Source organism: Thalassophryne amazonica, chromosome 15 (genome assembly GCF_902500255.1).
Source record: "Thalassophryne amazonica chromosome 15, fThaAma1.1, whole genome shotgun sequence".
Taxonomy (NCBI): Eukaryota; Metazoa; Chordata; class Actinopteri; order Batrachoidiformes; family Batrachoididae; genus Thalassophryne; species Thalassophryne amazonica.
The window spans coordinates 30,863,493-30,889,206 of record NC_047117.1 but is presented as its reverse complement, the minus strand read 5'-3'; the positions used below and the strand labels follow the sequence as shown (position 1 = coordinate 30,889,206).

The following is a 25,714-nucleotide window of genomic DNA, read 5'->3' as shown; positions in this document are numbered from 1 at the left end:
TTTGATTTCAGTAGAAACTATATTTTCTCAGTTTTGTGAAATTTGAAAGGCCATATAGCTTTAACTTTCTGTGAGATTATAGATTAATTCCTCTCTGTAATATCACATAAATTATTTACAATTACGTGATTAAAACCAAGTGACTCTTTACATGTAAATAATCCACCTCTTGCTGTCCTATTCAAAAAAGTGTTACTTTTGTACACGTTCATGGTTGACTGAACATGTTTTGTCTGTTTGCAGTGTTATAAACATTCACACAAGCTTTCCATTAACAACACTAGTTATTAGACGAAAGCTTCATGTGCTCTGTCCTTCTTCTGATCTGTACTTTTCTTCAAACTTTGCACAATTTGGAAGGATCTTGCACACCTGTTGTCAAGATGAAGTTTGAGAATGTCCTGGCAGATGTTGATGGTTTTGGAAGATTCCAAATCAGAATGATTGTCCTGATGGTGATTCCTCGATTCGCTTTGCCTTTTCACTTTCTGCTGAACAATTTCATTGCTGACATTCCATCTCACCACTGTGACATTAGTGGAGTGGATCACAGAGGTGTTTTTAGGAATCTATCTCTTGCTCAAAGACTTGCTGTCAGCATTCCCATCCAGGAGGATGGAACACCGAGGACCTGCGAGATGTTTGCAGAACCTCAGTATCACCTGCTCCTCAACTCCTCCAACATGACGGACGTACTCATAGTGCCGTGCCAGAATGGATGGGTGTATGACAACTCCACTTTTGCATCCACTCTGGCCACACAAGTGAGTTTTGCTTCTTTTCCAAAGCGTTGAACTTATACAAATGTGGTGCTTACCAAATTTAGTCCTGAATTTTGTCTCTTGTTTGTGCTTTTCTGATAGTGGGATCTAGTTTGTGACAAGAAAAGAATGAACAAAGCTACAGCAACTATCTTCTTCACTGGGGTGATGATTGGAGCTGCAGTGTTCGGATATCTGAGTGACAGGTCAGATTTCCAAATATGGTAGATATCAGAGATATGTATCATAACTGCCAAATGAGATTTATTCCAATATTTCTGTTTTTAAACTACAACAGCAAATCAGAAAAAGTTGGGACAGTATAGAAAATACAAAAACATCACACTGATTTACTTTGACTTCTGTTTCATTGCAGACAGTATGAACTGAAGATGATAATGAATATAAATAAAATATGTCAAAACTATTCTGCAGATTTTGAAGAAATTTTCACCACAGATAGATATTAGGCCATGGAAGACTCCATTCAATTTTGGGGTGATTCGGATCTCGTGTTGCCGACTGAACAGCCTCCCACCCCCTAAAATTTGGTCCTCCCTGCCTTCATTGCACATGCGTCATTTCTGTGCATCAGCCGCAGCTCACCGATTATCACCTCGTTTGTGCTTCAGTCTGCACTCAGTCATCATCTAGTGGCAGATATCTGAAGCTTTTGCTCAATTATCATTTCCACATAAATTCAGCATTATTTCATAATAAAAGACAGGGAAGCGATCAGAGCACCACAGCCACACAAGCTGCTGCGTTCACTGCGACTCCGTCATTTCAAAACTTAAGGAGAGACTCACTGATTATCGCCTTGTTTCTGCTTAAAACTGACTTTAGAATGATTTAAGAGGTTTTACTTTGTCATCTGATGGTTAGTAATCACATTATTCCCTTTGATTGGGTGTAGAGACTCAGACGAGGTGCTGTGGTCCCAAATGACGCATGCGCAGTGAAGGCAGGGTGGACCAAATTTTAAGGGGGACCATTCGGTCTGCAACACCGGATTCTGGATCAAGATTTCTGGATCAAGATTACACTTTATATAGGCTTTGAAGGATTACCTCAAATCTACTTCACAGATTCTCACTAGATTTGCACCACAGATAGATATTAGGTCATGGAAGACTCTCCTGAATTTTGGAGGTGATCCAGATTCTGGCTCAGAATTTCACTTTATAGGCTTTTAAAGATTACGTCAAAACTAATGCACGGATTTTGACAAAACTGTCACCACAGGTAGATATTAGGCCATGGAAGACCATTAAATTTCGGAGTGGATCAGGATCAAGATCCCGATTCTAGATCATTTCTTAAATTATCACCATTTGAAAGAACATCTCAAATCTGCTTGATGAATCTTCACAAAATTTAAATCACACGTGGCTAATGTACAAAGGAAGACCCTGTTACTGTTGGATGTCAGAAGTAATCCGGATCAATATGCAGGTTCAGAAACATACGACGTCACAATGTAAAACCAAGATCAGGAAAACACTATTTTGTTTCAGCTCATGAATTAAATATCAGATTGAAACATCTTGATCAGTTGGACCATTCTGGATCAGTATGTAATTATAGCATTGTGTTGTGGAATCCGGATCCAGGTAAAATCCGGGTCACTATGTGAATCACATATCTTTTATTCTGAGATCTCATCAACCCTTGGCGGATGTCAGAAATCTTGGATTGCTCTTATTTAACACACATCCATCCCTGCATTTCAAAAAGGTTGAGGAGCTAATGACAGTCTATTCTGTTGGGATCCTTTAATGCATGATTAATGAGAAAATAACCTTTCTTGTCCACATTAAAGCTAATTGTTATGAGAACCATCATGCAGTCCTCAAAACTATGATCTAATAGACACCAGAACCTAAGGTTAGCCTGTTAGCATAGCTGGTTCGGACTTGAAGAGAGGGATGTGGTCAGGCTTCTTTCATTACATGCTGAGTCACCCATGCTCCGTCTTGATATGCACTGAGTTCATTGTAGTGTAGCCATTATCAACACTGCCACTGCTGCCAACATGGCAACATTCATATTGGCTATACAAGGTCTATATAGAAAACCTATGAGTGGCATCACACAGGCATGGTCCAATATATATACAGTCTATGGAAGAATGGGACACCTGACAGGCTTCATTGTGTGGTATCCTCAATGCCAAAACCTCTTTTAAACATTCCAAAATGGTATATGCTTTAGCATTACAACGTTTTTGGAATGCATTGTATCTCTTAAATACAATAACGCAGAGGTCTCAAACCGGTTCCAGAAAGGGCCAAGAGGGTGCAGGCTTTCTGTGCAACCACCCACTCCAGCAGGTGATTTCACTGATTAACCTCACTTTGAGCAGGTGGAATCAGTTAATCAGTGAAATCACCTGCTGGAGTGGGTGGTTGCACAGAAAGCCTGCACCCTTTTGGCCCTTTCTGGAACCGGTTTGAGACCTCTGCAATAACAGATGTATAATTACAGTACACTTCACTTTTCCACATTTTGTTATCTTACAGACCTATTCCAAAATGGAATAAATTAATTTTTCCCTCAAAATTCTACTCACAACACCCCATAATGACAACATGAAAAAAATTAATATTTGCAAATTATTAAAAATAAAAACTAAGAAATGACATGTACATAAGTATTCACAGACTTTGCTCAATACATTGTTGATGCACCTTTGTCAACAATTACAGCTTCAAGTCTTCTCGAATATGATGCCAGAAGCTTGGTGCATCTATCTTTGGGCAGTTTTGTCCATTCCTCTTTGCAGCACCACTCAAGCCCCATCAGGTTGGATGGGGAGCGCCGGTGCACAGCCATTTTCAGATCTCTCTAGATGTTCCTTCAGATTCAGCTCTGGGCTCTGGCTGGGCCACTCAAGGACATTCACAGAGTTGTCCTGAAGCCACTCCTTTGATATCTTGGTTGTGTTCTTATGGCCATTGTCCTGCTGAAAGATGATGAATGATGTCTGAGGTCAAGAGCACTCTGGAGTAGGTTTTCATCCAGGATGTCTTTGTACATTGCTGCATTCATATTTCCATCAATCCTGACTAGTCTCCCAATTCCTGCCACTAAAGAAAAGTCTCACAGAATGATGCTTCTCTGTCAGGATGGTGCCTGGTTTTCTCCAAACATGACGCCTGGCATTCACGCCAAAGAGTTCAGTCTTTGTCTTATCACACCAGAGAATTTGATTTCTCATGCTCTGAGAGTCTTTCAGGTGCCTTTTGGCAAACTCCAGGTGGGCTGTCATGTGCCTTTTACTAAGGAGTGGCTTCCATCTGGTCACTCTACCATACAGGCCTGATTGGTGGATTGCTACAGAGATGGAGTTCTGACAGAGTGACCATCAGGTTCTTGACTTAGGCCCTTCTCCCCCGATTGCTCAGTTTAGACGAGTGGCCAGCTCTAGGAAGAGTCCTGGCGGATCTGAACTTCTTCCATTTATGGATGATGGAGGCCACTGTGCTCATTAAGAACTTCAAAGCAGGAGAAATGTTTCTGTGTCCTTCCCCAGATTTGTGCCTTGAGACAATCCTGTCTTGGAGGTCTACAGACAATTTTCACATTGTCATTATGGGATATTATGTGTATAATTTTGAGAAAAAAATGATTTAATCCTTATTACAATAAGGCTGTAACATAAAATGTGGAAAAAGTGAAGTGGTGTAAATACTTTCGGGATGCACTGTACATGAAGTTGACCAGAGAAAACATGACACATCTTGGGTTCATACTGCTCACAGTGGGCCTCATGTATCAAAGTTGTGCACTTGTGGCGTAAATTTACGGTGTAAATTTGAAGTACACCAAAGTTACCGTGACATGTATCAAGCAGTGCGCACCTGCCCATTTCTGGCATACGCCTGACGCGACCTTGATAAATGCGGCGGGTGAAAACAATCGTAATTATAATAAACACGTCCATAAATATTCAGACTCCGCTTCAGACACACCCTCATTTTACGACATGGAAGCCAGGAAGACGGCAAAGAAAAAGAACTCCACCAATCACGATGTGTGCCAATAGAGCATCAAAAGCGGCCGTCGTATCAGTTGTTTTGTAGTATAATCAAAAAAGTGTTACAGTGGTCCCTCGTTTATCGCGGGAGTTACGTTCTAAAAATAGCCTGCAATAAGCGAAGTCCACAAAGTAGACAGCGTTATTTTTTACAATTATTATAGATGTTTTAAAGCTGTAAAAACTCTGTAAAACCACTTTATACACTTTCTCAATCAGGCATGAACATTTTTTCACTCTTCTCTCATGTGTAAACACTCTCAAAGTTCAAACCTTAGTAGAAAAATAAGACCAAACTGTTTTCAGGCCCAAACATTTGTTTGAGAAATAAAAATAGAATGTTTTCCTAGAAATAATTATGATGGCTTTTAGAACTATCCATCCATCCATCCATCCATTTTCTTCCACTTTATCCGGAGTCGGGTCGCGGGGGCAGCAGCTCAAGCAAAGCTGCCCAGACCTCCCTATCCACACACACCTCCCCCAGCTCCTCCGGGGGAACCCCAAGGCATTCCCAAGCCAGCCGAGAGATGTAGTCCCTCCAGCGTGTCCTGGGTCTTCCCCGGGGTCCATAAAAATAATGAACAGAACCGGTGACAAAGGGCAGCCCTGGCGGAGGCCAACGTGCACTGGAAACAGGTTTGACTTACTACCAGCAATGCGAACCAAGCTCCTGCTGTGGTTGTACAGGGACCGGATAGCCCTTAACAAAGGACCCCGGACCCCGTACTCCCGGAGCACTCCCCACAGGGTGCCCCGAGGGAGACGGTCGAATGCCTTCTCCAGATCCACAAAACACATGTGGACTGGTTGGGCAAACTCCCATGAACCCTCGAGCATCCGATGGAGCGTGTAGAGCTGGTCCAGTGTGCCGTGACCAGGACAAAAACCACACTGCTCCTCCTGAATACGAGGTTCGACCATCGGTCGAATTTTCCTTTCCAGTACTCTGGAATAGACCTTACCGGGGAGGCTGAGGAGTGTGATCCCCCTATAGTTGTAACACACCCTCCGGTCCCCCTTCCCCCTTCTTAAACAGAGGGACCACCACCCCGGTCTGCCAATCCAGAGGCACTGTCCCCAATCGCCACGCGATATTGCAGAAGCATGTCAGCCAAGACATCCCCACAACATCCAGAGACTTAAGGTACTCAGGACGGATTTCATCCACCCCAGCAGCCTTGCCACCGAAGAGCTTTCTAACCACCTCGGTGACTTCGGCCTGGGTAATGGATGAGTCCGCCTCTGAGTCCCCAGTCTCTGCTTCCTCTTCGGAAGACGTGACGATGGGATTGAGGAGATCCTCGAAGTACTCCTTCCTCGAGGCTTTTAGAACTAACAAATTTAATTTTAATGATCAACCTACGAGGTTGGACACATAAGAAATTATTAATAGTGACTGACCAGTATTTCACAGATCGCGCCTCTTCGTCCTGGCGCCGCGCCTTTTTCCACTCACACCTTGCTGCAGGTGTCTGTTTCCGAGTGACAAACACAGTTATGAGTAGTTTTTGGTGCTCTTTTTTCTTCTGCGCGAGAAGATTCTTATAAACAGACACTCAGAACACAGAACACTGTAAAAAAAAAAGGCATGCAAAATTGGACTAAAAACTCCGCGAAACGACGAGGCCGCGAAGGGTGAACCGCGTTATAGCGAGGGACCACTGTATTCTCTTTTCACATGTCAATAATTCTTGACATGTGGATATTTGCTCGCTCAATTAATAAGACACGCCTAATTTTTCAGATTTCTTTATTCTTAAAATGTATTTCTTTATTTATTTTATTGTGACAAACAAATGGAGAAGACAAAACCTGATTGCAGCACGGGTGAAGGGAATGAGAACACTACAGTTGTAATTATCAATTTCATTGTCTAAAACGATCACACCACATAAAGTTAAGCTCAGCGCTGCTCTGGCTCCAGGCTCGAAGTCTGGAGAAAAAGGCGCGCAGCGCTTTCTTTGCAGTCAGCGCTGTGGCCACGGATCATGCTCAATAGACCAGCAATCCCGCAAAAGCGGGATTTGTATTGATTATTATGTAGTATAATCAGGAAAGTGTTATTTATGTAACATATGCATTGATTTGTATGATAGCACTGTTTATCAGGCCGATCATTTTCATTTTTATGTGGATTCCAGTGCTGGTTCATTTTGGTGTATAATTTACACCACCTCTCGACCTGGTGTATATTTTCAGCGCAGCATACGCCAACGACCACATTGATAAATGCCAAGTGGCGCAGCCCTTTTGGCGTACACCCCATATACACTCAAATATCACCGTACGCACGTTGATACATGAGGCCCAGTAAAACCAAAGCAAATATGTAAGAATTACAGTTGAGGTTATTTATCCAAGTTTCCATTATGAGCCAGTGTCCCCACATGGAAGATCGGTTTATGCTTCAGTTCAAAGCATATATAGGGGATACAGTGCAAAATTCCTGCATACGTATGCAGCAGAGACCTCCTATATTCTTTCCCTGTCAACCACACTGGTTTGTCCACCTTGTACAAGCCTAAGCATCCTCTTATTAATTGAAGACATTCGCACGATCCAGATCTTCTACATATTCTGAAAATTAATGCAATGTTTTATGTTTTATTAACTGGTCTTGCAGGTTTGGCAGGAAAACAACACTTCAGATTGCCTACATGACAACAGTCACCTTTGGATTTGCAAGTGCTTTTGCGCATAATTTACTAATGTTTACTATCATGCGGTTCTTTACTGGACTTGGAACCTCTGGAATCAGCATCATCACCTTTGCCCTTTGTGAGTTTTGATTGATGCAGGTTGTCTCCCCAAAAGAAACATGAGAATCAAGACAATTTGGTCTTTACAGGTGTTGAATGGGTAGATATTCAGCACCGAACCATTGTGGGTGTTTTATTGAGCCTGGACTGGAGCGTTGGCACCATTCTGCTTAGTCTTGCCGCATACTTGGTAAATGACTGGAGATACCTCACTGCCGTAGCAACCACCCCTGTGGTTCTGGCAATGCTCACTTGGTGGTAAGGAAATTTTTATGACAAATACCAGCAACAGCAAGCAATATGCTAACTGGAATTTAACTGGCTTATATTCACTTTGTTGAAGCAACATAATATACATAATATAATACTGTTTTTTTTTTCTTATTGAAAAATTATTTGCAGCACACCCAAAATATTAACTTTGTTATAGGTGGCTCCCTGAGTCTGCCAGATGGCTAATAAGTCAAGCAAAGGTCCATCGCGCTCATTTCTACTTGAGCATTTGTGCAAAAATCAACCACAGAGAGCAGGTCATGGCCGATCGAAAACCTGAGGTACAGACATCTAAAAATTGGATTAAATTTCAACCAGAAAGTAGGATCCAATGTGCATCTTTTCTCAGATAAAATGTACTTCTTTTTCCCGACAGACTCTGTCCAAGGTTATAGTTGTTGAAAACGAAAGCAAAAAATATTCTTATTTGGACCTCGTGAAGACTCCGAGAATGAGGAGACTGACTCTGCTCACTGGTATTTTGTGGTAAGTACCCACATTAAGGCCTTAAACAAAAGCCACTTCTAGCATTTACAAACCTACAAAACCGACAATTTATAAAACATTTTTTAACTCACTTTAAAACCACATATTGAACAGTTTTATAACATTTGGAAATATACTGAACAAAATTATAAACACTTTTGTTTTTGCTCCCACTTTTTAATGAGCTGAACTCAAAGATCTAAAACATTTTATATTTACAGAAAAGACCTATTTCTCTCAAATATTGTTCACAAATCTGTCTATCTGTGTTATTGAGCACTTCTTTGCTGAGATAATCCATCCCACCTCACAGGTGTGGCATATCAAGATGTTGATTGCACAGGTGTGTCTTAGGCTGGCCACAATAAAAGGTCATTCTGCAATGTTCAGTTTTGCTTTATTGGGGGAGGGGGACTGGGGTGAGTCAGAAAACAAGTCAATATTGTGTGACCACCATTTGCCTCATGCAGTGCAACACATCTCCTTTGCATAGAGTTGATCAGCAGCCAGACACCCTCGAATGTGAGCATTTGCCCGCTCAAGTCAGTTATGACAATGACACGCAGTCAGGTCGAGACCCCAATGAGGACTATGAACATGCAGATGAGTTTCCCTGAGACGGATTCTGACAGTTTGTGCAGAAATTCTTTGGTTCTGCAAATCGATTGTTGCAGCAGCTGTCCGAGTGGCTGGTCTCGGGCAATCTTGGAGGTGACCATGCTGGATGTGGAGGTCCTGGGCTGGTGTGGTTACACATGGTCTGCAGTTGTGAGGCCGGTTGGATGTACTGCCAAATTCTCTAAAACGCCTTTTAGAGACGGCTAATGGTAGAGAAATGAACATTCAGTTCACGGGCAACAGCTCTGGTGGACATTCCTGCAGTCAGCATGCCAATTGCATGCTCCCTCAAAACTTGCGACATCTGTGGCATTGTGCTGTGTGATGAAACTGACCATTTTAAAGTGGCCTTTTATTGTGGCCAGCCTAAGGCACACCTGTGCAATAATCAAGCTATCTAATCAGCATCTTGATATGCCACAACTGTGAGGTGGGATGGATTATCTCTGCAAAGGAGAAGTGCTCACTATCACAGATTTAGACAGATTTGTGAACAATATTTGACATATATAGGTCTTTTGTGTATATAGAAAATGTTTTAGATCTTTGAGTTTAGCTCATGAGAAATGGGAGCAAAACAAAAGTGTTGCATTTATATTCTTGTTCAGTGTAGTTGTTCAGGCTCAAGAATTCAGACAATTATGGTGTTATCTTGGCACACAGACTGAAGCACATTGCACAAATCAGTTCGGGGTCTGTCTAACTCTTCTGTGCTACTCAGAAAGCATGTAATCTATTTCAATTTTCAATTTCAATTTATTTTCATTTATATAGTGCCAAATCACAACAGAGTTGCCTCAAGGCGCTTCACACAAGTAAGGTCTAACCTTAATAACCCCCAGAGCAATACCGGTAAGGAAAAACTCCCTCTGAGGAAGAAACTGTTGTGTGGGCTGCCAGAAGAGTAGGTACTGCTGGCCCACCACCAGAAGGCGCCCTGCCTGAAGTGCGGGCTTCAGGCACGAGAGGGCGCTGCCGCCTCAGGAACAAGCCGTGGTGACAGCTGTCACCCATCATCCGTGACAGCTGTCACTAATCAACACATCTGGTATAAAAGCAGGAAGACACCTCCACCAAACTGCCGAGATATCATCTTCATCTGGAGGTAATACTCTCAGCCCCTTTTGTGAGATCGATAAATCTATTATTGTGAGTGTTTGCAGGAGAACCGGTCGTTTTTGAGGAGGCTGTGCAAGACGGCGCTCCTTTTCAGCTGAGACCGCTGCAACGCGCTGAGTGAGAGGTGGAGGTGGCATTCCCACCATTGTTACTGGGTGTTCACACACCCACCCTTTGACTGTCTTTTGCTTTCTGCCAGCAGTACCAGATCCGACACGCCGGGAAGGTGGCCACCTGGGGACTCCGGGACATGGCGGCTCCAGTATTCCTCGGGTTCAGGTGGCGGTGGAAATCGTGTGGTTCTGGTTCGTTTCCAGACGGGCGTCTCCTATCGTTGAGCCTGCCCACACGACACCTTTTATTAATTGACTGTTGCACATTCTGATTCTGCTGTGTTTGGTTGTGACATTCACACCAGTAAAGTGTTATAATTTGACTCCTTCCATTGTCCGTTCATTTACGCCCCCTGTTGTGGGTCCATGTCACTACACTTTCCCAACAGAAACCTCAAGCAGACCAGACTCAAAGGGGTAACCCTCTGCTTGGGCCATGCTACGGACATAAATTACAGAACAATTCACAGAACAATTCACAAAATGAATATACAGGAAATGCTGCTGGTGCACTGGACAGGAGGGTTGCCAGCACAAGTACAACTCCCATCTCTGGATGGAGCTGCACCTTAAACAGAGAGAAAAAACAGAATCAGGCATCAGAAAGACAAGAAATACTGTATAATTTGCCAGCATTAATCAACAAGAAAAACAGAAGAAATACTAAGGTGATCGCCGGCCACTAGCCCTAAGCTTCACTAAAAGACCCAGAGTTTAGGTAAAGTTGAGGCCGCGGCACGCTCCGTTTACTAATAAAATAAATTAAAAGAGTAAAAAGCGTAACTCAGCCACATGGGGTGTGCAGCCAGTACATTCTGAGTGCTGGTCCCAAGCCCGGATAAATGAGGAGGGTTGTGTCAGGAAGGGCATCCGGCGTAAAACAAGCCAACACAACTATGCAGACTCAGAATCGAATTCCCATACCGGATCGGTCACGGCCCGGGTTAACAACGTCCGCCACCGGTGCTATTGCCCAACAGGGTGCCGGTGGAAATTGGGCTACTGCTGGGTGAAGACGACAAAGAAGAGGAGGAAAACGTTGCCACGAACAGCGGGAGAAGAAGAAAACTAGAAGGGTGGAAATGAGAGTGGGGACTTTGAATGTTGGTAGTATGACTGGTAAAGGGAGAGAGCTGGCTGATATGATGGAGAGGAGAAAGGTAGACATATTGTGTGTGCAAGAGACCAAGTGGAAGGGAAGTAAGAGCAGGAGCATCAGCGGTGGGTACAAGTTGTTGTACCATGGTGAGGACAGGAAGAGAAATGGTGTTGGGGTCATTTTAAAGGAAGAGTATGTTAAAAGTGTGTTGGAGGTTAAGCGAGTGTCTGACAGGGTGATGAGTGTGAAGTTGGAAATTGAAGGGGTGATGATGAATATCATCAGTGCATATGCCCCACAGGTAGGTTGTGAGATGAAGGGGAAAGAAGATTTCTGGAGTGTGTTAGATGAGGTGGTGGAGAGTGTGCCCAAGCATGAAAGAGTGGTGATAGGAGCAGACTTCAATGGGCATGTTGGTGAAGGGAACAGAGGTGATGAGGAAGTAATGGGTAGATATGGTATCAAGGATAGGAATGTGGAAGGACAGATGGTAGTTGATTTTGCAAAAAGGATGGAAATGGCTGTGGTGAATACCTACTTTAAGAAAAGGGAGGAGCACAGGGTAACATATAAGAGTGGAGGAAGGTGCACACAGGTGGACTACATTCTTTATAGGAGATGCAAGCTAAAAGAAATCACAGACTGTAAGGTGGTAGCAGGAGAGAGTGTCACTAGACAGCATAGGATGGTTGTTTGTAGGATGACTTTAGAGGTAAAGAAGAAGAAGAGAGTGAGAGCTCAACAAAGGATCAGATGGTGGAAGCTGAAGGAGGAAGACTGTTGTGTGAAATTTAGCGAGCAGGTGAGAGAAGCACTAGTTGGAGGGGAAGCAATTTTGGACAACTGGAAAAGTACTGCAGATGTGGTGAGGGAGACAGCTAGGGCAGTACTGGGTATGACATCTGGACAGTGGAAGGAAGACAAGGAGACTTGGTGGTGGAATGAAGAGGTCCAGGAAAGCATAAGGAGAAAGAGGTTGGCAAAAAAGTTTTGGGATAGTTGGAGAGATGAAGAAAGTAGACAGGAGTACAAGGAGATGCGGCGTAAGGCGAGAAGAGAAGTGGCAAAAGCAAAGGAAAAGGCATATTGCGAGCTGTACAAGAAGTTGAATAGTAAGGAAGGAGAAAAGGACTTGTACCGATTGGACAGACAAAGGGACAGAGCTGGAAAGAATGTGCAGCAGGTTATGGTGGTAAAAGATGCACATGGTAATGTGCTGACAAGTGAGGAGTGTGTGCTGAGAAGGTGGAGGGAATATTTTGAAGAGTTGATGAATAAAGAAAATGAGCGAGAGAAAAGGCTGGATTATGTGGTGAGAGTAAATCAGGAAGTAAAAGGGATTAGCAAGGACGAAGTGAGGGCTGCTATGAAGAGGATGAAGAGTGGAAAGGCAGTTGGTCCAGATGACATTCCAATGGAGGCATGGAAATGTCTAGGAGAGATGGCAGTAGATAGAGTTTCTAACCAGATTGTTTAATAAAATCTTGGAAAGTGAGAGGATGCCTGAGGAGTGGAGACGAAGTGTGCTGGTTCCTATTTTCAAGAACAAGGGTGATGTGCAGAGCTGCAGTAACTACAGAGGCATAAAGCTGATCAGCCACAGCATGAAGTTATGGGAAAGAGTAGTAGAAGCTAGGCTTAGAAAACAGGTGAAGATCTGTGAGCAGCAATATGGTTTCATGCCGAGAAAGAGCACTACAGATGCAATGTTTGCTCTGAGAATACTGTTGGAAAAGTACAGAGAAGGACAGAAAGAGTTACATTGTGTGTTTGTGGACTTAGAAAAAGCTTATGATAGGGTGCCAAGAGAAGAGTTGTGGCATTGTATGAGGAAGTCTGGAGTACGTTAGGGTAGTGCAGAGAAGTACGTTAGGGTAGTGCAGGACATGTACAAGAATAGTGTGACAGCGGTGAGATGCGCAGTTGGAATGACAGACTCATTCAAGGTGGAGATGGGATTACACCAAGGATCAGCTCTGAGTCCTTTCTTGTTTGCAGTGGTGATGGACAGGTTGACAGATGAGATCAGACAGGAGTCCCCATGGACTATGATGTTTGCAGATGACATTGTGATCTGTAGTGAGAGTAGAGAGCAAGTTGAGTCTAGTCTGGAGAAGTGGAGATATGCTTTGGAGAGAAGGGGAATGAAAGTCAGTAGAAGCAAGACTGAGTACATGTGTGTGAATGAGAGGGAGCCCAGTGGAATAGTGCAGTTACAAGGAGTAGAAGTGGTGAAAGTAGATGAGTTTAAATATTTGGGGTCAACTGTTCAAAGTAATGGAGAGTGTGGTAAAGAGGTGAAGAAGAGAGTGCAGGCAGGGTGGAGTGGGTGGAGAAAGGTGGCAGGAGTGATTTGTGACCGAAGAATATCAGCAAGAGTGAAGGGGAAAGTTTACAAAACAGTAGTGAGACCAGCTATGTTGTATGGTTTAGAGACAGTGGCACTAACAAAAAGACAGGAGGCAGAGCTGGAGGTGGCAGAGCTGAAGATGTTGAGATTCTCTTTGGGAGTGACAAGAATGGACAAGATTAGGAATGAACATATCAGAGGGACAGCTCAGGTGGGACAGTTTGGAGACAAAGTCAGAGAGGCGAGATTGAGATGGTTTGGACATGTGCAGAGGAGGGACCCAGGGTATACAGGGAGAAGGATGCTGAGGATGGAGCCACCAGGCAGGAGGAGAAGAGGGAGACCAAAGAGGAGGTTCATGGATGTGCTGAGAGAGGACATGCAGGTGGTTGGTGTGACAGAGGAAGATACAGAGGACAGGGTGAGATGGAAACGATTGATCTGCTGTGGCGACCCCTAAGGGGAACAGCCGAAAGACAAAGAAGAAGAAGAAGAAAAAAGTAAAAAGCGCAAAACAAAACTATACCAGTATGGTAGCCATATGAAGGGGAAAATAAGTGCGTCTTAAGTCTGGACTTGACAGCCTCCACAGAATCTGACTGTTTTATTGATGCAGGGAGATCATTCCACAGAACAGGGGCATGATAAGAGAAAGCTCTATGACCTGCAGACTTCTTATTCACCCTAGGGACACAAAGTAGTCCTGCACCCTGAGAACGCAAAGCCCGGGTCGGTACGTAAGGTTTAATTAGGTCAGCTAAGTAGGGAGATGCCAGTCTGTGAACAATTTTATAGACGAGTAGCAGAGCCTTAAAATCTGATCTCACTGGGACAGGAAGCCAGTGAAGGGATGCCAAAATGGGTGCAATCTGGTCAAACTTTCTGCTTCGTGTCAAAAGTCTGACTACAGCATTTTGAACCAATTGGAGAGCCCTAATGATAGACTGCAGTAAACCAGAAAATATAGCATTGCAGTAGTCCATTCTAGAAGAGATAAATGCATGGATCAGGGTCTCAGCATCAGCCATAGACAGTATGGGACAAATCTTTGCTATATTTTGCAGGTGGCAGAAAGCAGTCCTCGTAATATTTCTAATGTGGAGGTCAAAGGACAATGTAGGATCAAAAATAACCCCAAGGTTCCTCACATTGTCAGTGTGATGTATGACACACAAGCCTAAGCTGAGCGTTAACTGGTCAAATTGATGCCTATGTCTCACTGGACCAAGAACCATCATTTCAGTCTTATCAGGGTTTAAAAGTAGGACGTTTCTAGACATCCAACTTCTAAGGATTTTATGTTATCGGCAATCACAAAATGCCATAATGCCATAATAAAAATGCCATAATATGTGCCCAAGGGGTGCTATATAAAGGGAGAAAAGCAGGGGGCCTAAGACAAACCCCCGTGGAACCCCAAATTTCATGTCACTAAGGTTAGAGGTAATGTTACTGTATAAAACACAATGAGAACAACTGGTCAAGTATGACGTCAGCCATGCAAGGGCACTCCCAGTAATCCCAAAATGATTTTCCAGCCTATCAAGTAGAAAATGATGATCCACAGTATCAAATGCAGCACTGAGTTCTAACAGCACCAGAACCGTAGTGGTGTCCGAATCCATTGTAAGCAGAAGATCATTCACCACTTTCGTGAGAGCTGTCTCTGTGGATGATATTTTCTGAAATCAGACTGCAGTGGCTCAAAGAGATTATTCTCAGTAAGATAGTCCACGAGCTGCTATGACACCACTTTTTTCCAGAATTTTAGAGCAAAATGATAAATTTGATATCGGCCAATAGTTTTTCAATACACTAGGGTCAAGATTAATTATCTTAAGTAATGGTTTAATCACTGCAGATTTGAAACATTTAGTAACAGATCCAGAAGTTAAAGAAAGATTAATAATTTCCAGCACAGTCGGCCCAAGAGTGGGCCACAGGTCCTTAAAGAGTTTTGTTGGTATAGGATCAAATAAACAGGTTGTGCTTTTTGTTGATGTTAACGAGCTACGTCAGCATGCCGAGTGAGATACTATGAAATTCTGTAAATCTAGGTAACACCTCAGTAATGGCGCCCACCTCAATAGCAGGGTGTAGTGGCTGAGTTAAGGCACTCATCACTAATTGAAGAAAATAAGAACAACCCCAGGTTTCTTTTCAGCACTGTAGCCAGGCTGACAAAGAGTCAGAGCTCTATTGAGCTGAGTATTCCATTAACTTTAACTAGTAATGACTTCATGACTTTCTTTGCTAACAAAATTTTAACTATTAGAGAAAAAATTACTCATAACCATCCCAAAGACGTATCGTTATCTTTGGCTGCTTTCAGTGATGCCAGTATTTGGTTAGACTCTTTCTCTCCGATTGTTCTGTCTGAGTTATTTTCATTAGTTACTTCATCCAAACCATCAACATGTTTATTAGACCCCATTCCTACCAGGCTGCTCAAGGAAGCCCTACCATTATTTAATGCTTCGATCTTAAATATGATCAATCTATCTTTGTTAGCTGGCTATGTACCACAGGCTTTTAAGGTGACAGTAATTAAACCATTACTTAAAAAGCCATCACTTGACCCAGCTATCTTAGCTAATTATAGGCCAATCTCCAACCTTCCTTTTCTCTCAAAAATTCTTGAAAGGGTAGTTGTAAAACAGCTAACTGATCATCTGCAGAGGAATGGTCTATTTGAAGAGTTTCAGTCAGGTTTTAGAATTCATCATAGTACAGAAACAGCATTAGTGAAGGTTACAAATGATCTTCTTATGGCCTCAGACAGTGGACTCATCTCTGTGCTTGTTCTGTTAGACCTCAGTGCTGCTTTTGATACTGTTGACCATAAAATTTTATTACAGAGATTAGAGCATGCCATAGGTATTAAAGGCACTGCGCTGCGGTGGTTTGAATCATATTTGTCTAATAGATTACAATTTGTTCATGTAAATGGGGAATCTTCTTCACAGACTAAAGTTAATTATGGAGTTCCACAAGGTTCTGTGCTAGGACCAATTTTATTCACTTTATACATGCTTCCCTTAGGCAGTATTATGCAGATGATACCCAGCTTTATCTATCCATGAAGCCAGAGGACACAGACCAATTAGCTAAACTGCAGGATTGTCTTACAGACATAAAGACATGGATGACCTCTAATTTCCTGCTTTTAAACTCAGATAAAACTGAAGTTATTGTACTTGGCCCCACAAATCTTAGAAACATGGTGTCTAACCAGATCCTTACTCTGGATGGCATTACCCTGACCTCTAGTAATACTGTGAGAAATCTTGGAGTCATTTTTGATCAGGATATGTCATTCAAAGCGCATATTAAACAAATATGTAGGACTGCTTTTTTGCATTTACGCAATATCTCTAAAATTAGAAAGGTCTTGTCTCAGAGTGATGCTGAAAAACTAATTCATGCATTTATTTCCTCTAGGCTGGACTACTGTAATTCATTATTATCAGGTTGTCCTAAAGGTTCCCTAAAAAGCCTTCAGTTAATTCAAAATGCTGCAGCTAGAGTACTAACGGGGACTAGAAGGAGAGAGCATATCTCACCCATATTGGCCTCTCTTCATTGGCTTCCTGTTAATTCTAGAATAGAATTTAAAATTCTTCTTCTTACTTATAAGGTTTTGAATAATCAGGTCCCATCTTATCTTAGGGACCTCGTAGTACCATATCACCCCAATAGAGCGCTTCGCTCTCAGACTGCAGGCTTACTTGTAGTTCCTAGGGTTTGTAAGAGTAGAATGGGAGGCAGAGCCTTCAGCTTTCAGGCTCCTCTCCTGTGGAACCAGCTCCCAATTCAGATCAGGGAGACAGACACCCTCACTACTTTTAAGATTAGGCTTAAAACTTTCCTTTTTGCTAAAGCTTATAGTTAGGGCTGGATCAGGTGACCCTGAACCATCCCTTAGTTATGCTGCTATAGACGTAGACTGCTGGGGGGTTCCCATGATGCACTGTTTCTTTCTCTTTTTGCTCTGTATGCACCACTCTGCATTTAATCATTAGTGATCGATCTCTGCTCTCCTCCACAGCATGTCTTTTTCCTGGTTCTCTCCCTCAGCCCCAACCAGTCCCAGCAGAAGACTGCCCCTCCCTGAGCCTGGTTCTGCTGGAGGTTTCTTCCTGTTAAAAGGGAGTTTTTCCTTCCCACTGTAGCCAAGTGCTTGCTCACAGGGGGTCGTTTTGACCGTTGGGGTTTTACATAATTATTGTATGGCCTTGCCTTACAATATAAAGCACCTTGGGGCAACTGTTTGTTGTGATTTGGCGCTATATAAAAAAAAAAATTGATTGAATTGATTGATTGAATGGGCTCGCAATCCGGCCCAACACTAACCTCATCTGGAGTGCCCATAACATCAAACTCCACTAAGCTAAGAAGCTGCTCTAACTTACGGACACAGCTCTCTAAGAGAGCCACCCTATCTTCAAACATCACACAGGATGTAATAATCTGCGGGCAAAGTAGGGGCAGGGTGCAAAGGGATGGGATTTATCCTCTTCATTAATCATGTGTGTTCTGAGCATAACATAGACTAAAACAATCAGTGTCATCAACTGTTGTCCCATTTAAGACAAGTGGACAAGGTGCACTCAAAGTGGACTCAAGTAAGGGTATCAAAATTCAGCCTCTCGTCTACGCCATGACACCCGAATAAAGGGTCAAGTAGGGCATTGCCTGTTGGAGAGAAATATGGTGGAGACATCGCGTGCCCCGTAGCCTCTACAGTAGCCACGAAGGCCCACTGGGACCCCTGAATTCAAGACTTCTAATGGGCCTCTGGTGAAACAAGAAGATCTCAACGGTGGATCAAGCGGATGAGGTGATGGCTGTGAACTAACAATGGCTGTGAATCCTGCAGCAGATTCTCAGATCCCGATCATCTGGGATTTCCCAGCTGTTGGACCAGGTGAAGGACCTGTCAAGGACTGTGTTTATCGGGAGGCGACAACATTAACGTTAAACAAACCAATGCACAAGTGTCTCTTGATCAAACATGGATGTAGATTTTCAAGGCTGGGGAGGTGATGGTCTCGTGGTTAAGCATTAGGCTTGAGTCCAGAGGATCCTTGGTTCAAATCCCAGCCTGACTGGAAAATCAATAAGGGCCCTTGGGCAAGGTCCTTAATCCTCTAGTTGCTCCCGGTGTGTAGTGAGTACCTTGTATGGCAGCACCCTGACATTGGGGTGAATGTGAAGCATTATTGTAAATCACTTTCATCTGATGCAGATGGAAATGCGCTATATAAATGTAGTCCATTTACCATTTAGGCTGCACTGCAGACTTAAGTGAGACGTTTTCTTACGAGTTCATGGATCTGTGCATAGTGTGCATAGTGGCAGATGAGAGTTTATTTTATCTTGTTAAAATGTTGTTTTCATTTGTATATACATGCAGAGTGTATCTGTGCCATGAACCTACCTAAGGCACTGTTTGTATTTTTTTTTTTTTTGGCTTGCTTAAGGCCACCCCGAGTTACTCAGGGTCACCATAGCAAAGCTGGTGAAGAGCCACATTGAGACTTGCCACATGTTTTATGCCAATTAGCTATCCTGACATGCTGACTAAAGAATTTGGGCAGTACCTTGTCAACGGATGCAAATGTCTATGTTTTTTGGTGTTCATGTTGCGTGATCTTGAAGGATACCATTGTGATGCTCAAACATCAGTCAGACCTTCTTAGCTGTAAATCACTGCTTGAGCTCAGCTGAACTTCATTTTTTTTAAAAACTGATGCCTTATTTATTTATTTTTTTTCCTCCTAGGTTTACAGTGGCTTGTCCTTACTATGGAATCAGCTTGAATATCAGTGGATTTGGAGTGAACATTTATCTCACACAGTTCCTCCATGGGACATTCGACATTCCAGCAAAAATCCTTGTCCTTGTCGCCTTGAATAAATTAGGTCGAAGGCCAAGTCAAGCTGGAACACTTGTTCTGACTGGATTGTGCATATTTTGCAACATATTTATTCCTCAAGGTAAATGATCAATTTACACAAGTTTCTATGAGGCACAAAGGTCATGATAATACTGTTGGATCAACTGCAGTAGACAAATAACTAACTACAGAGAGAGAGAGAGAGAAAGATAGAGAGAGAGAGAGCAAATTATAACCAAATTATGACGTTTAGACATTATCAAAAATGTAATGACTAAAAATGCAGTGATTCTTACATTGACTTTTATTTTATTGCAGCCACTATGAACCCACGATATTTCATGTTTTCTCAGGTCAACCTCATTTCATTAGTTAGTACATCCATTCCTGCTTTTAAGATGCTTTTTCATTGTGGATATCAAGCGATGAAATGTTTGAGGTGTTATTTTTGTTGTGTGGGCCACTGAAGAGGAGGTACTGCTGGCCCACCACCACCAGATGGCGCCCTGCTTGAAGTGCGGGCTTCAAGCATGAGAGGGCATCATAGCAACCGGGAGTGACAGCTGTCACTCATCATCAGCACCAGCTGTCACTCATCCACATCACCACCACCATAAAGGCCGGACTGCAACTCCACCTCCCCGCCGAGAAATCAGCCATCAGAAGAGGTAATTTCTCTGCAGTGAGAGTATAGTCAGAACGTTTTTGCAGCCGTTTTCCTGTGGCGTTTCCTTATCTGTGGGATTGGTGTAAAGTGTGATCAGCGACGGCTTCTCTTTCACTCCAACCAGATAAGTGGTTAGACAGGAGCTGCACGAGTGTGTGATTGAAGGTGGAGGTGCTCCCTCCCAAAAGAATACAGACTGTGGAATTACTGAGTGTGCGAACTCACACTCATCAACACTGTTTCTGTTCTCTGCCAGCAGTACCAGGTCTGACAGCTGGAGACGGTGACCACCTGGGGACACAGGACTTGGCGGCTCCGGTGTTCTTCAGATCCGTTGGCGGTGAGGGCCGTGTGGGATCCGGCTCGGCTCAGGACGGATGTCTCCTATCCTCAAGCCTGCCCACACATCACTCAAATCTGTAATTCTGTGGTACCTAAACTGTGATTGTCTGTATTTTGTTGTGCATTGAATAATCAGGTCCCATCTTATCTTAGGGACCTCATAGTAAGATATTACCCCATTAGAGCGCTTTGCTCTCAGACTGCGGGCTTACTTGTAGTTCCTAGGGTTTGTAAGAGTAGAATGGGAGGCAGAGCCTTCAGCTTTCAGGCTCCTCTCCTGTGGAACCAGCTCCCAATTCAGATCAGGGAGACAGATACCCTCTCTACTTTTAAGATTAGGCTTAAAACTTTCCTTTTCGCTAAGGCTTATAGTTAGGGCTGGATCGGGTGACCCTGGACCATCCCTTGGTTATGCTGCTTTAGACGTAGATTGTGGGGGGGTTCCCATGATGCACTGTTTCTTTCTCTTTTTGCTCCGTATGCATCACTCTGCATTTAATCATTAGTGATCGATCTCTGCCCCCCTTCACGGCATGTCTTTTTCCTGGTTTTTTCCCTCAGCCCCAACCAGTCTCAGCAGAAGACTGCCCCTCCCTGAGCCTGGTTCTGCTGGAGGTTTCTTCCTGTTAAAAGGGAGTTTTTCCTTCCCACTGTTGCCAAGTGCTTGCTCATAGGGGGTCGTTTTGACCGTTGGGGTTTTTTATAATTATTGTATGGCCTTGCCTTACAATATGGAGCGCCTTGGGGCAACTGTTTGTTGTGATTTGGCGCTATATAAGAAAAAAGTTGATTGATTGATTACAACATTAAATTGTTACTGTTTGGCTTATCAATTGCCCGTTCATTTAACGCCCCCTGTTGTGGGTCCGTGTTCCTACACCTTCACAACAGGATTTCTCGGCCAGCGTCATGGATCCCGAGGGGCGTCAACCATCGCTTGAACAGCCAATGGAAGAGCGAGGTGCACAGGCGTTAGCAGGAGGCGTGTTAGGTGAGCTGCAGCAAATCTTAACCGCTTTCACTGCTCGGCTGGACTTAGTCACCGAGCAGAATGTGATCCTCAATCGGAGGATGGAGGATCTCACCGCCAAGGTGGAAGCGCAGGCTCAGGGCGCTGCTACAGCACCTCCCCCTGCTGACCGGAGGCCTGAAACAGACATTCCGCTGGTCATTCAACGAACCCCCCCACCGTCCCCTGAAGCATACATAAGCCCTCCGGAGCCGTACAGCGGCTGTGTCGAGACGTGCGCGGACTTCTTAATGCGGTGCTCGCTCGTCTTTTCACAGCGTACCGTCATGTATGCGTCAGACGCTAGCCGGGTGGCTTACGTAATAAATCTGCTTTGAGGAGAGGCACGCGCCTGGGCTACGGCGCTCTGGGAGCAGAATTCATGGCTCCTAATGACATATACTGGGTTTGTGAGGGAGTTCAGACAGGTGTTCGACCACCCTCATAGAGGCGAGACCGCTTCAAGCGTGCTGCTGTCGATAAGACAGGGGCGTCGGAGCGCAGCGAAGTATGCAGTTGACTTCCGCATCGCGGCAGCGTGAGCCGGCTGGAATGCTGTTGCGCTCCGCGCCGACTTTGTAAACGGACTGTCTCTGGTCCTTAAGGAGCACCTGGTGGCGAAGGACGAGCCGCGGGATTTAGACGGGCTTATCGACCTAGTTATACGGTTAGACAACTGATTAACAGAACACCGATGGGAGAGAGACGAAGGGCGTGGTCAGGCACAAGCCGTCCCTCTTCCTCCCGGGTCCGAAAGGGAGCCGTCTTCCCCACGCTCCACAGCCAGGGTACTCCACGTGACGACAGCTCCCCCTGTTGACATTGCTATCGAAACGAGCAGGGCCAAAACGCAATCAGATCAGAGACAAAGGAGGCTGGTCTGTGGGGAGTGTTTTCACTGCAGCTCAACCGAGCACACACAGAAAAACTGCCCCAAACGGTCAAAACAGCAGTACTCGTCCTTAGAGACTGGGCTAAGGGTGGATCATAATACCCACGCGGGGAAGCCCCGTAAATCTGCACGCATCCCAGTCACGATCCTGAGTGGGGATCTGACCCTTCACGCCCCAGCACTGGTAGACACGGGGTCGGAAGGGAATCTGCTGGACAGCAGATGGGCAAGGGAAGTCGGGCTCCCTCTAGTGGCTCTACCTTCACCTATGAAGGTACGGGCACTAGATGGCACCCTTCTTCCATTAATCACACACCAGACACAACCAGTGACATTGGTGGTGTCTGGTAATCACAGGGAGGAGATCGTGTTCTATGTAACACCTTCCACCTCCCGGGTGATTTTGGGTTATCCTTGGATGATAAAACACAATCCCCGGATTGATTGGCCGTGTGGGGTTGTGGCTCAGTGGAGTGAAACCTGCCACCGGGAGTGTCTCGGATCCTCGGTTCCGCCTGGTGTGACAGCTAGTGAGGAGGTTAAAGTCCCCCCCAATCTGACGGCGGTGCCAAGTGAGTACCACGATCTTGCTGACATTTTCAGCAAAGATCTGGCGCTCACCCTTCCCCCGCACCATCCGTACGATTGTGCAATTGATTTGATCCCGGGCGTTGAGTACCCATCCAGCAGGCTGTACAACCTCTCACATCCGGAGCGCGAATCAATGGAGACCTACATCTGGGACTCATTAGCTGCCGGGCTGATCCGGAACTCCACCTCCCCGATGGGTGCTGGTTTCTTTTTTGTGGGCAAGAAAGACGGCGGCCTCCGTCCATGCATTGATTACAGGGGGCTGAACGAGATCACGGTTCGCAACCGATACCCCCTGCCCCTGTTAGATTCAGTGTTCACGCCCTTGAATGGAACCCAAATATTCACAAAACTGGATCTTAGGAATGCTTACCACCTGGTTCGGATCCGGAAGGGAGACAAATGGAAGACAGCATTTAACACCCCGTTAGGTCACTTTGAGTACCTGGTCATGCCGTTCGGCCTCACTAACGCCCCCACGACGTTCCAAGCTTTGGTAAATGACGTCTTGCGGGACTTCCTGCATCGGTTTGTCTTCGTATATCTGGACGATATACTCATCTTTTCCCCGGATCCTGAGACCCATGTTACGCATGTACGTCAGGTTCTGCAGCGGTTGTGGGAGAACCGGCTGTTTGTGAAGGGCGAGAAGTGCGATTTCCACTGCACTTCTTTGTCCTTCCTGGGGTTTATCATCTCCTCCAACTCCGTCGCCCCTGATCCGGCCAAGGTAGCGGCGGTGAGACACTGGCCCCAACCTACAAACCGTAGGAAATTGCAGCAGTTCCTCGGTTTTGCTAATTTTTACCGGAGGTTCATCAAGGGCTATAGTCAGGTAGTTAGCCCCCTGATAGCCCTAACCTCCACTAAAGTCCCCTTCACCTGGTCGGATCGGTGCGAAGCCGCGTTTAGGGAGTTGAAACATCGGTTCTCGACTGCACCAGTTCTGGTGTAGCCCGATCCTACTCGCCAATTTATTGTTGAAATGGATGCCTCTGACTCAGGGATAGGAGCCATGCTATCCCAGAGCGGGGAGTCCAATAAGGTTCTCCATCCTTGTGCCTATTTTTCCCGCAGGTTGACCCAGGCAGAAAGGAACTATGACGTCGGCAACCGGGAACTTCTTGCGGTGAAGGAGGCTCTGGAGGAGTGGAGACACCTGTTGGAGGGAGCTTCGATGCCATTCATGGTTTTCACAGACCATCGGAACCTGGAGTACATTCGGACCGCCAAGTGTCTGAACCCCAGGCAAGCCCGCTGGTCACTGTTCTTTGGGCATTTTGACTTTCGGATCACATACCGCCCCGGGACGAAGAACCAATGGTCTGATGCCCTGTCCTGGGTGCACGAAGAGGAGGTCAGGACCGAGCTGTCAGACCCAACGGAAACCATCATTCCCGAGTCCACTGTCGTGTTCGCCCTCACCTGGGACGTGGAGAAGACCGTCCGGGAGGCCCTGACACGGAACCCGGACCTGGGAACTGGCCCGAAAAACAAAATGTACGTCCCACCAGGGCTGCAGTTCTGGACTTCTGCCACGGTTCCAAATTCTCCTGCCACCCAGGGGTACGAAGAACCGTGGCAGTCGTTCGGCAGCGCTTCTGGTGGGCGTCTTTGGCAACCAATGTCCGGAAGTACGTCCAGGCCTGCACCACCTGCACCAGGGGCAAAGCAGATCATCTTAAGACCCAAGGCCTCCTCCAGCCTCTGCCCGTGCCTCATCGCCCCTGGTCTCATATCGGCCTGGACTTCGTCACGGGCCTCCCGCCGTCCCAGGGCAAGACTGTCATCCTCACGATAGTGGACCGGTTCTCCAAGGCGGCCCACTTCATGGCCCTCCCAAAGCTCCCGACGGCCCAGGAGACTGCAGAACTCCTGGTCCACCACGTCGTGCGTCTGCATGGGATTCCATCGGACATTGTCTCGGATCGTGGCCCTCAGTTCTCCTCCCAGGTCTGGAGGAGTTTCTGCAGGGAACTGGGGGCCACCGTAAGCCTCTCGTCCGGGTACCACCCCCAGACGAACGGGCAGGCAGAGCGGACGAATCAGGATTTGGAGCAGGCCCTCCGCTGCGTGACCTCCGCGCACCCGTCGGCCTGGAGAGATCCATCTGGCCTGGATCAAGTACGCTCATAATAGCCAAGTGTCTTCTGCCACCGGCCTCTCCCCTTTCGAGGTATGTTTGGGGTACCAGCCCCCATTGTTCCCGCTAGTGGAGGGAGAGGTCGGGGTGCCCTCGGTCCAGGCCCATCTGAGGAGGTGCCGTCGGGTGTGGCGTACCGCCCACTCTGCCCTGCTCAAAGCCCGGACGAGGGCTAAGGCCCATGCGGACCGCCGGCGTGCCCCGGCCCCTACGTATCAGCCCGGGCAGGCGGTTTGGCTATCTACGAAAGACATACCTCTACAAATGGAATCCCAGAAACTAAAGGACAGATTTATAGGACCCTTCACCATCGTGAAGGTCCTCATTCCAGCCGCAGTGAAGCTGGCACCTTCAGCTTCACTGCGGATACATCCGGTATTCCACGTCTCCAGACTCAAACCCTGCCACACCTCTCCCCTCTGTGCCCCTGGACCGGCACTGCCGCCTGCCCGGATCATCGACGGGGAGCCGGCTTGGACTGTGTGCCGGCTCCTGGACGTTCGTCGCAAGGGCCAGGGATTCCAGTATTTGGTGGACATGGGAGGGGTACG

General features: G+C 45.6%; 1 protein-coding gene across 1 annotated transcript in view; it reads left to right on the top strand.

The window, feature by feature from the left end:
* Positions 1–299: 299 nt before the first annotated feature.
* Positions 300–25,714, top strand: part of LOC117526134 (solute carrier family 22 member 7-like) — a 46,052-nt gene continuing 20,637 nt past the window's right edge. Inside the window, exons 1-7 of the mRNA XM_034188163.1 lie at positions 300–764; positions 864–967; positions 7,427–7,581; positions 7,652–7,820; positions 7,993–8,116; positions 8,212–8,321; positions 19,405–19,619. Of these exons, the coding sequence (XP_034044054.1) occupies positions 303–764; positions 864–967; positions 7,427–7,581; positions 7,652–7,820; positions 7,993–8,116; positions 8,212–8,321; positions 19,405–19,619 (1,339 nt within the window). The 5' untranslated portion in view covers positions 300–302. The remainder of the gene's footprint in view (positions 765–863; positions 968–7,426; positions 7,582–7,651; positions 7,821–7,992; positions 8,117–8,211; positions 8,322–19,404; positions 19,620–25,714) is intronic.